This window comes from Ruditapes philippinarum, unplaced genomic scaffold (genome assembly GCF_026571515.1).
Source record: "Ruditapes philippinarum isolate M1 unplaced genomic scaffold, ASM2657151v2 ctg8628_1_1_1_1, whole genome shotgun sequence".
NCBI classification, from domain to species: domain Eukaryota; kingdom Metazoa; phylum Mollusca; class Bivalvia; order Venerida; family Veneridae; genus Ruditapes; species Ruditapes philippinarum.
The window spans coordinates 32,418-44,608 of record NW_026863027.1 but is presented as its reverse complement, the minus strand read 5'-3'; the positions used below and the strand labels follow the sequence as shown (position 1 = coordinate 44,608).

The following is a 12,191-nucleotide window of genomic DNA, read 5'->3' as shown; positions in this document are numbered from 1 at the left end:
ACCCCAAATCATGCAATAAAAAGTTATGGTTCCTTGGCATTGTAACTTCTCATAAATGAGATTTAGTTATATGTGGAGTTTAAAATTATTGTCTCTAACATCTTTTGTGCTATGCTTTCAGAGGCTTTAAATCTATTGTAAAAATTGATGTGTGAAAAGTAAATAAGTCATAATGTCTGATAAATTTCTTACAATCAGGATAAGTAAATACTAGCTAGTAAATACTGCATCCTCTAAGATTTAACAACACAGCATTCATCTAAGATCTGATAAAACTACTGCCCTCTTATCTAGTAATCTATGAATGGGGGTTAATAGTTTACTCATGCTGACCAGAATGTTCCATTTGATTATTTAGGGAGAGGCAACATTATACATGTTTTTACGTAGAATTTGTCTTAAAATAGCATGCTAAATTATCTTTCAAAAGCTTATTTCTACTCAATCTATTTAGGTATTAGATATAGTTATACATTCAAATGAATGTAAAAAATAAAATGATGGGTGCTATGGTTTTTGGAAAATCCCTCACAATTTAAAATTATAATGGACTGTCCACGCAGTTACACTGTTGTAAAGTTTGAATTCAAAGGAATTGAGGTCAGTTAAAGCTTGCAAACACAAAGGAAATTATTGATATTGTAGCAATTCTGGAGATATTTTGTTTAAAATGTAAGGGTGCATATTTTTGATTTCTCAAAGAAAACATTTAAAGTCTTATTAGTGTGGTAAATAGAAATGAGAAGTTTTAACTGAAGTGTGAATGTGTAGACAAGAAGATAAACAGCAGAATTATTCCCAGTCAAAGTTTCAGGTAAACAACTTTTACATACAATAATTATTGTTATTTATGCAGAAGCTGTTTAGTTTTTTGACAGTAAAAATATGAAGTGGTATTGTATAAAATTGTGTTTTATATTTGTTTTGTTTGTAACTTGACTAAAAAGAAAGCTGCATGCACAATGTACATATAAAGAATGTAGGAATATAAAGAATGTAGGAAGATCTTCATCATTTCTTAAATACAATATGTTAGAAATTTTAAGTTTGAGAAAAAAATTATAGAAATTAATCAGTAAGTACAATATCATTATGTACAATATTACATCAATCAATGTATAGATAACCTGAGGTACCTATTACTACAACTTTCATGCTATAAACAATTTTCCTTGTGTGTCACATGTGGAGCAGATTAACAGTAACTGATTTATTAGTAAGTTTCATTCCTTCATTGTTGTAATTCAGCTTTCATGGTGCAGTAGATGATTATATAACCATAACTAGACAGTCTAGAGTAACATGCTATTAGGAGAATGACAGTTCATAACAGAAACAGCATTAAATAAGAATTATTATTTTGCAGACACAAAGCAATGAGGACCAGCCTGGAGCAACACATTTGATCTTCAGTGGCTTTACAAAGGTATCTTGTTAATTCAAAGTTATTTTAGAATTAATAGGAAAGAAGTGTCACAGTACCCAATAAGACACTTTTCAGTTCTTGATAAATATAGCTATTAGTCACTATTTACAAACCTACTTTAATTCAAACTCTTTATGACACTTTAATTTGCATTTACATTTTGTTTTACAAATTTTAGAGTTTTTGTACATTTTAGCTTGAAAATTTTATCAAATATTTATCCTGATGAAGGTTCGTTAAGAACTGAAACTGGAAGATTATTAATTACTCAACCTGCACTGGTGTTGATGTGTTGTATTTCTTTATTTCTTTCTTATTTTAAAATTTTAGAGTTGTATTATATACCAAGGTCTTATAAAAGTGTTTCATTTTCTGTCTTTACATATTAGATATTGATAATCATTTTCTGTCTTTACTTATTTGATATTGTTAATCATATTTTAGGACCAAGTGATGGCAGAACTGAAGCCATATGCCTCAAAAGAGAAAGGTACAGCAAAGCTCTTCAGAATGCTATTCAATATAGAAGAGATTAAAGGTCGCTCATTGTTTGGTATGAGGAAAGGGAACAGAGAGTCTGACGCCAGACCTTCTTGTGCAGACAAGGCAAAACTTAAGTTCTTGGAAGGTAACTAATGAACTGAATGAAAATATCATTTTTGATTCTGCGTATATTTTCTGCCTTGGAGTAAACAAGAAAAATTCTTCCACGTCTGCAGTGCTGTTTTTTAAAGTGTTTTAATCATATCTATGCACTCAAATTGAATATAGAAATATCCAATAGTCATATAAAAATGTAAGCTTATGTTTTTAATTATTGTATTAATCATTCATAATTTTTTTTGTTTTAGATTGTGCGCTCGAAAAGTTGCCGACAACCTAAAGGACTGAACTCAAACCGTCCAGGAATAGCAAGATAAACTGAAGAAAATAAATGGACTAATGTTTTGCTATTTTTTGAGACAATATATAATTTCATATGGAAACATTAAAAAGGATTATTTTTAAAATTTGTTTGTTTCCAATTTAGGGTACAGGGTGACTTTCAAGCAGTTTCCAGCTATTGCCACCCACAAGGTGGAAAATTTCTGAAAGGGTGAAAATAGGTGGCATTTAGTGGAAACTGAATTTGCCACTATCTGGTGGCAAAATGGTGGAAAAGTGTCTAAATACTCCACCAATTTTCCACCCTTATGGTGGCAAAAGGTAGAAATAAGTGGCATTTGGTGGAAAATAAGTTTGCCACTCAATGGTGGCATAATGGTGGAAATTTGTCTAAATACTCCACCAATTTTCCACCATTATGGTGGCAATAAGTGGAAACAAGTGGCATCTAGTGGAAAATGAGTTTGCCACCCTAAGGTGGCATAATGGTGGCATTATGGTGAAAGTTTGTCTAAATACTCCACCAATTTTCCACTCATTGGTGGCATTTAGTGTAAAAAAGGTGGAATTAACTGGAAAATTATATAACATCAGTCCTGCTCAAATTTTTCATAATTTTCATGATTTGGGTGGCGTTTTGGTGGCGTTTTGGTGGCATTATTGGTGGAAAATTGTCTAAATACTCCACCATTGAAAAGGGTGGCATTTTAGTGGCAAATCTAGGGACGGGTAATGCTTTTTTGACAGATTTTACCCCTTAAGTTTTTCAGATTTTATATTTTACCCCTCACTTTAAATTTTGAGGGGTAAAAACCCCTTGGCCAAAAAAATTATCTGGAGCTCTGCTTAGGCCGAAAAATTTAGGGGAGATCACTGCGTAAATATGGTCACATGACAGGCGGATTAATTTTCAAGCAAAATAATTCCCGAATGGTCGAAGATTTCTAATATTGTTTTATTCTTTATAGATATACATGCTTATAGTAAGCGCCATGATTATTTACACAAATGTTAAACAACAGTTAGCTTCGTTACAAACCATAACTAGAATAATATCGATGGCTCAGCACAATACTGGTCTAAGTGACATTTTTACCAAAAATCACTTTTTAACATATTTTGATAATGTAAGGTCAAATACACATTCTGTGAAAATTTTAGGGTAATTAATGCTTTTTTTGCCTTTTTTATTTACATTTAAAATAAAAGTCTATCTCAGGTAGTTCAATTTTGTCAGTGCAATACAGGTCTAACTTGAGTTGGTCTCTTATTGCGATGTCAAATATATCAATTTTCCTCAAAAATGCTTGCGTTAGACCTTAAATGTTTCATTTCCAGGAACAGAATTATATGCATATCCCATTGAAATGTGTTATAAAGAATGTGAGAATTCATGAAAACACTAGAAATTATTTGCCTCCAATTCAGTGCTTTGTATAAATCGCGAAATATTAGCCAATTGCATAACATGTACAAGTAACTGTTAAAATCTTGAAAAAAATTAATAATAATTTAGTGTCACAATTAAACATTTATTTTGACTTTGAAGTCATTACATCATACTCATACTGTATTATTTGATAACATAAAGTGCAGTTGAAACTATCATTTTGGTGCAATTTAGTAAAAGACAGTGTAATTTGCTTCTCATGCACACATTTAAAATGGAAAATAACATGTGTTACACTAGTGGATTCATAACCTCTGATCCCCCTCTAAAAATTCATTGTTTTTTAGTTTGACCTTTGTTTAATCATATGCTGAGATTTCCTAATTCTTAATTTTACACTTTGTTCATATTTATATAATGTGTTCTGCTTAAGATGGTTTAAGGGGGTAGACTGTACATTGTTTCACTGCCAAATCAAACTTAGTCTGTAACACAATAACACATTTAAGGTTTGAAGCTGTTCCTGGGTTTTTATTTTTAAATTATGTATCTACTTCTGTAAGACTCTCTTTAATCAAGTAAAGTTATTTAAGAAATAATATATCCCAAACTGTGATTTTATTGCTTATTAACATCACTGTTTGGAGTTCGGATGCGAGGAATTATATCACGAGGGCGTAGCCTGAGTGATATAATGATGCCGATCCGAGCAACAAACAGTAATGTTATCAAGCAATAAAATCACCAATTTGGATATATTATTTCGATTCTAACACGACATTAACAAATAAATGCTGCGGTACCTGATATTAAGCTAAATTGCACCCGATTTGTTTCCGTTCTTATTGTCAGCGCGTCACATTTTTAGTTGTTACGTCACATGCATAATGATTACGTCACATGTATAGAACGTCAAACAGCAATTTTATTGCATAATAACACACACTTTCGGTTCTTCTATGTTCAATAGGGAAAAATGCAGGTCATGTTAGAAATATAAACTTATCACTATCAACTCAAACAATACAATAACAACATAGTGTCAACATGTGCAAATCACACTCTTCACAATACTTATATTATTGATACAATATCTTTCTGTCTGATGTGATATGTGCAGAAAAAATCAAAATATGCACACTTATATATTATAATGACCTTTTCAGTTCTTGTATTCTGATAATTTTTTACATCACACAGCTCCATTGAATTTTCGAGAGTGCAATTGTCAAAAGCTCTTTAACTTATGTGGCAGAAACAGCTATAAGTTGATAAAAATGTTTCATTTTAGATCTAAAAGCCATTAATTTTATCTATCAAATTTAATGAAATTAAAAATGTAATGAATATCAACTGCTTTTGGTATAGTATCAGTGTCAATGAGAAAATTCAAACATTTATCCATTCTTATTGTTTAGTGCTAATCTAAGGTGTGCACATGGTGCTTCAGGTGTGCGCCTAATTTCATATCTGAATGAGTAAGTGGTTGCAAGACTTAGTGTTTAAAGCACCTCTAACTTTACAAAAACTAGAACTGCCACTATCATGGCGTGAATACCCCCGCATACCACTTTGTCAGAATCAACAGTGGCCATTTAGAGCTCAAGGACAACCTCCCTGCCAAATCTGAGGTTACTAAGCCAGTGTATTGCTTAGTTATGTATTCTACATGCTTCAAAAGTGAAAATGTCAAAATCAATACATTGCCGACAGGACATTCTTTAGCAATTGAGAAGAAAAGCTTTTTTTTTGTCAAGCTCAGGCCTAAAAAAAAAAATTGTTTTGTTCGGGTCACCCGACCCTACCTAATAATATACGCCGACCCTACCGTTTTTTTCGTGTCAAAAAAAAAAAAAAAAAAAATCGATGAAAAATACCGTATTATTGAGGTACGGTACGGTACAGGTTTTATCGCCGCTCTTAGTAACAAAATGGCCGATCACATTGTCAACATTTGCAAAACGGCGTGTGATCTACACAAAACGGCCGAACGCCGAGAGTTTAAAATGATAACACAAAAAATGTCTTTTGAAGACATAGAAGGCATGTATCTGTGCCACCCGGGAGGGATTTCAGAAGTTTCCATATCTTCATCCGAAAATGGTCCATGGACGGCGTTAAAGGAGGACAATTTGTATGACGTCCCGGTCATGGAAATTCTTGAGAAATTTAGAGGCTTTACCTTCTTCAGAATAAGGTATATTTGAATCAAATGAATAGTAAGTACTATGAATCAGGCAAGTAGGAGTCTACCAAAACAAAGTATAATATTAATCACGTCGCATTATTATTAATCAAGTTTGATTGCGCCGACGTACAATGTAGATGAATATATTACCGAAATGTGCCGTTTTCCGTACCCCCACCCACCACTAGATCTACTTGCAGTACTTTGAATACCCATTACTTTACATATTGGACAGAACATTTTATCAGGATTTTAATAGATGTTTTAAAGAACTGAACATGGTTTTTATACAAGATGTCAGGATATTAACATAAAATAAAAATATTTTTTTGAAAAGAAAATCCACAAGAGAGGATCTATGGAATTAAAAAAATCAGAATATTGAAGGGCTTTCAGTAAAGATTCTAGTCATAGTACGATGACAGATGCCTGTCAGACTTGAAATGTGGCTGTATAAATTTTCTATGCCTGTACGTACATGTTTATGCTTTTTTATTATAAAGGTGTGTGGCAACAGACCAATCTGACATAGCTACAGACAAGAACAGCGAAGTTGATACTAGCAAAATAGGGGCCAGGAATGCTTTTGAAATCCTAATGCAGGCAGAAAAAAATACTCCTACACTTCCTAAGAAACGAACTACCAGGTACAATATTCAGACATTTTTATACCATATTTGTGTTGAATATATATATTTGTGTGTGTTTATGAATTATATTAAATGATATTGCATTCATGAAAAAATTAAGACATTCACTTATTTTGATGCTTTCTTTATCTTTCATAAAATTGGTCTGCATTATTAGAATTAGCACGCACCAACAATGAAGCTCATTTTTATTTGGTTGAATCACTGTTCAAAACTTTTGTTTTCAAATTTATCTACCGGTTTATAATATTCAATTTGTCCAAAAATTAATTAAGTAAATCTCAATTTTGCAGTAGCGGTGTACCTGTTGACAAGGGCATTTCAAGGAAGGATGAACTGTTCAACAAAGTCATTGACTGGATGGCTGATAGGGGTTTGAAGTTTTTGGACCCAGACACAGAAGGACTCTACATAGTACAGGTTAATAATCTTTTATATTTATTTAAAAAAAATGTTTTTAGATATTAAAACTTTATTTAATGAATTAGAGAAGAAATTTTTAGATATTAAAATAGATCTTTTCATCGGTCTGCTCATGCCATGAACTTTAATCTTTCATCTTAAAATTAATATTATGATATGAATAACTTTGATATTGAGGCATAAAACATTTTAAAAATATTTAAATACACTAAAATATATCGCAGTATTTTTATCGGTGTGTTAACTAGTATTCATATCATTTACAGATGTTTAATACTTTTCCTTTTAGAGTACATAGACATAAAGGTATAATAGTGTGATACATAAAAATGGGTCAAAGACAGAAAAGGCCGGGTTGCATATGTGTACAAAATATCATGAGGCTGTGATGTTACTTAAATTTTCTACCACTGTCTGACCATTGATGTTGAAAATTTAACTTAGTTGGTAAACCTGAAAAGAAGGAGCATCAGACCTGAAATGGAATCCCACAATATGGGACCACAGTCATGTCAATGCTGTGAACCACATATCAAGAGGCTGTGGTAAGAAGTTGTTGAGAAAACTGTTACGAAAATTTCCTACTATCTATAGATCATTAATAATGTAAAAATTTAACTAAATCGGCAAACAGGAAGTGGATGACTGCCAGACCTGAAATCAAATCGCACAGTATGGGACCACGTGATAATGCTCATGTATACAAAATATCAAAAGGCTGTGACAAGAATTTGTTGCGTAAACTGTTACGAAAATTTCCAACCATTAATGTCAAAATTTAACTAAGTCGGCAAACAGGAAGTGGACGAGCGACAGACCTGAAATCGAATCCCACCATAATTGTGACCATGTGTTAATGCTGTATACCAGATATCAAAAGGCTGTGATATATAGTTGCCAAGAAAACTGTTACCAAAATTTCCTATTGTTGACCATTAATGTTGAAAATTTAACTTAGTCGGCAAACAGGAAGTGGATGAGAGACAGACCTGAAATCGAATCCCAAAGTATGGTACCATGTGTTTATGCTGTATACTAAATGTCAGAGGCTGTGATGAGTAGTTGCTGAGAAAAATGTTACGAATATTTCTTACCATTGACCATTAAAGTAAAAAAATGTAACTAAGTCGGTACACAGGAAGTGGATGAGCAACAGTCCTGAAATCGAATCCCACGATATGATACCATGTGCTGATGCTGTATACCAAATATCAAAAGGCTGTGATAAGGAGTTGCTGAGAAAACTGTTACGAAAATTTCCTACTATTGACCATTAATGTTGAAAATTTAACTAAATAGGGAAACAGGAAGTAGATGAGCGACAGACCTGAAATCGAATCCCACAGTATGGATGTGTTGATGCTGTACACCAAATATCAAAAGGCTGTGATAAGTAGTTGCTGAGAAAACTGTTACGAAAATTTCCTACTATTGACCATTAATGTTGAAAATTCAACTAAGTCAGCAAACAGGAAGAAGATGAGCGACAGCCCTAAAATCGAATCCCACAGTATGGGACCATGTGTTGATGCTGTACACCAAATATCAAAAGGCTATGATAAGTAGTTGCTGAGAAAACTGTTACGAAAATTTCTTACTATTGACCATTAATGTAGAAAATTTAACTAAGTCGGCAAACAGGAAGTAGATGAGCGACAGACCTGAAATCGAATCCCACAGTATGGGACCATGTGTTGATGCTGTATACCAAATATCAAAAGGCTGTGATAAGTAGTTGCTTAAAAAACTGTTACGAAAGTTTTTCCCCGCCCGCCGCCCGCCCGGACGCCCGCCCTCCGCCCAACATTCACCATACTATAACCCGGGTTTGCACCAGTGCAACCCGGCCAAAAATGGTGATAGTTCCTAGCTGTTTTCCTTTTGTAGTTTCTGGTGACTGTAAAATTGCCATATTAATATCTAATCCTGTCACTGCAAGGGAATTTTGTACTTGTGCTAATATAGATAATAACATTGCTTGCACTTTCATTTGCTAATTATAAACTCATCATATGTTGTTGTTACAAGTTGTAAATGTGTCACTGTGTCAGAGGTACATTTAAAAACTCTTTTTTTTTTGAAAGTATTTTATTTTATTAAAAGGATGACATGAAATTGCTTTTGCAAAACAGTTTTATTAAATTTCAAAACAACATTAATGGGTTTATAACTCTGATTTTTTTTCTGGTCTAGCTCCTTGTATGTTTCTGTATGTTTCTGACACTCTAGTACCCTTTTTATAAATAGATTAACCCTGTTTAAACTTTACTTCTTCTCAAAAGTATGTAAAAAAATTGTTTTTTAACAGTCTGAATACTGAATTATTTAAACTTGCATTTTAATATGTCATGAAATATGTCAAATAAGTTATATTTTAATATTTAATACTAAGAAACAATATCCCAATGAGATGTAACTTTATAGTATATTGTACCATTTGTATACAATTGTATTTGAATTTTAATTTCAGTGCCACTGATGTTCTTAAGCTCATTCTTTTATCGCATGGTTCATTTTTTTCTTTCAGGTTCTAACCAATGCTTTGTGGTACATCACTAACCAGCAAACAGTAATAAATGACAGAAGCAGAAGGGAGGTGGCAGTTTACTCTGTACCAACAGCTTTTGAGGACTTTGTAGGGTTTAATGATCATAGACGCAAAAAACTGAAAGCCCAGCCACTGGAGTCTAATGTGTTAAAGTCACATGCAGAGGCGCTTTTTAGTTTGTGCACAAGACCATTGTTAAGAAGTTCCCCACAATGGGAGCAGGCATATCAGGACATTAAAGATCTAGCTTCATGTTTGTGGTCTTACCATAGTTACTTGGACAGAAAACGACATGTATCTGAAACTTATAGAAACATGGACCATCCGGCCAGGCCGATAGCAAAATATACTTCAATATATACTGTGCATAAATGTACCTCTGAAGTGAAACACACATACAAACTACTTGACAAAGCATTGAATATTGCAGATTTGTATGAACCAGTCTTTTTTGATGAAAACATTCATTTAAATTTACCATTTAATGACAATATGCAAAGATTGAGGTTCTTCGAAAATGTCAATCTATCTGTTACTGTAGATATTATCAAGTTTTGTCCTGGGGGGAGTATTTTAACTGTATATTGTTTTTGTAAGGTACCTGATACTAGAACTGATGCTCAGAAACAAACTGATGCAGGTTCTTTATTGTTAAAAATAAGACCACAACTCCCGGAGTATCATACAATGTTTATGAAACAGCAATTCAAACGCAGATTAGGCAATGTTGTTTCTATACAGCCAGGGGTAGTGGATATGATCTACAAGGAGCTTGCCTTGGATGCTTCAGCAACTTCACACCCAGACTTTCAGCAACGCCTAAGATTGATATATATGGGTGAAACTGGTCTTCTTCCAGATCTGAGAAAAATGAATACTGGTCGCCCGTCCGATAAATTTGATGTTTTTTTTACCAAGCTAGGAGAGATAATAGAAGAAAACACAGCAGCTGATGAAAGAAGACATAATGAAGCCCACATGTCCCAGTATCTGTCAGTTAATGACCTTGTGACTCAAGCCGCAGATCAATGTCCACCAGGTTCTGAAATTCCATCCAATGCATTGGTAAGGTTGCAGTTCATGCCAAAGAACCCCTATTCTAAAACTGCTCTGGCTTTTACTTCAAAGCTGCCAATACAGTACAAGATTCAAAGGCGTCAGTTACGACTTGCTCACCCCGATGACCACTTTACCTTTGCCTTGTTTAAGTATCTGAGAAGTTTTGCCGTAAAACTAGGAGACTCCTGCACTCTATTCTGCTGCGATGACAAGGCGAAAGTTCATATTGGAGAACCTGGGGTTGCTCTTTCTACTGGTGTACGTGGAAAGAAAAGTATAGCCCCTGCAAACACAACACTTGTAGCTACTGATCATGATATGCATCATAAAGGTAGTTTGACACCATCAGTTTATTTGAAATGTGATGTACCAAAAGACATGAATGGATCCTTCTACAGAGGAAAAGTCACAACTGTGATTAATGACTCAGTGTTCCAATCATCTAATCCAATGAGACATGCAGCAGTACTGGCAAGACTTGTGAAAAATGACCCTTCATGCCCAAAAGTGTTTCTTAGATTTACAGATGGTGGCACTGATCACAGAAATACTTTAGAACATGTGAAATGTGCGTCTATTTGCTTGTTCAAGGAGTTGGATTTGGACATGTTCGTAGCCTGTAGGTGTGCTCCGGGTCAAAGTTTTATCAACCCAGCAGAGCGAGTTATGTCCATCCTGAACATTGGGCTCCAAAATTGTACTCTTTCTAGAGAAAAATCTGAAGATGCAGTTGAAGATGTTTTGAAGAAATGCAACTCTATGGATGATCTTCGCAAAAAGGGGACTGACATTTCTGACCAGTGGGCTCAGTCGATAGAACCTGTGAGACAGAAAGTGATGAGCAGATTCTTAAGGCTAGCTTTGAAGGGGGAGCCAATACAGGTGATGGATCCTGTTGGAGATGAAGAAATAGATTTGCTGAGTAAGCATCTTAATTACATGTTCCCGAATATGAACACAGAAAAGCTTGTGAAATCAGAGACCAACAAGGTCAAGGAATATATTGTATGGCTTGAAAATCATTGCCGCCAAAGACAATATTCATTTCAAATAAAGAAATGTGGGAATCCAGATTGTTGCAGTCCAGCAACACTCGATCTATCCTGGCTACCTGAGATCCTGTACTAGATGAGAGTAAAGAGCACTATCAGCCTTTCGATGAATTGTATGGTCAAGATACAACTGACAGTGACCGCCCAACTTTCCAGAAACCCAAAGAAGGCAAAGCATCAAAGGTTAATAATGCTAAAGGCACTAAGCTAGCTCCAAATTCAATTACCCCAAATTCAATTACCCTTCTACCAGACGACAAAGATCTAATAGGTGATGCCTCCTTGTATACAGGACAGAATGCCAGATCTGCTGTAGAATGTGTAGAATGCCTCAAACCAAGAATTGTTTACTCTAACATGAGACTGAATGGACGAACAAAAATGCAGTTTGCCATGTTACTTTCAGAGCTTGAGTATACGTGTGGTTCTCCATTGACCACTCCAGGTGACAGTCTTCATGGGAAATTGTTTGTCAGATTGAATATAGATTGTAGTAGTCCAATGGAAACTTCATACTTCAGTGCCGTTAATTACAATGCTGACTTTGTTCACCCTGATCGTTGTTATTTT

General features: G+C 34.2%; 1 protein-coding gene and 1 long non-coding RNA gene across 2 annotated transcripts; both read left to right on the top strand.

Annotated features, from left to right (window-relative positions):
* The first annotated feature begins 963 nt into the window (after positions 1–963).
* Positions 964–3,040, top strand: LOC132720935 (uncharacterized). Its single transcript, XR_009624401.1, has 3 exons — positions 964–1,426; positions 1,871–2,054; positions 2,278–3,040. It is a non-coding gene; the product is annotated as an uncharacterized LOC132720935 (long non-coding RNA).
* A 2,427-nt stretch (positions 3,041–5,467) lies between these two features.
* On the top strand, positions 5,468–11,697 carry LOC132720934 (uncharacterized). Its single transcript, XM_060705180.1, has 4 exons — positions 5,468–5,898; positions 6,393–6,536; positions 6,833–6,959; positions 9,490–11,697. The coding sequence occupies exons 1-4, from the start codon at positions 5,633–5,635 to the stop codon at positions 11,695–11,697; spliced, it is 2,745 nt and encodes a 914-aa protein (XP_060561163.1). The 5' UTR covers positions 5,468–5,632.
* Positions 11,698–12,191: the final 494 nt, after the last annotated feature.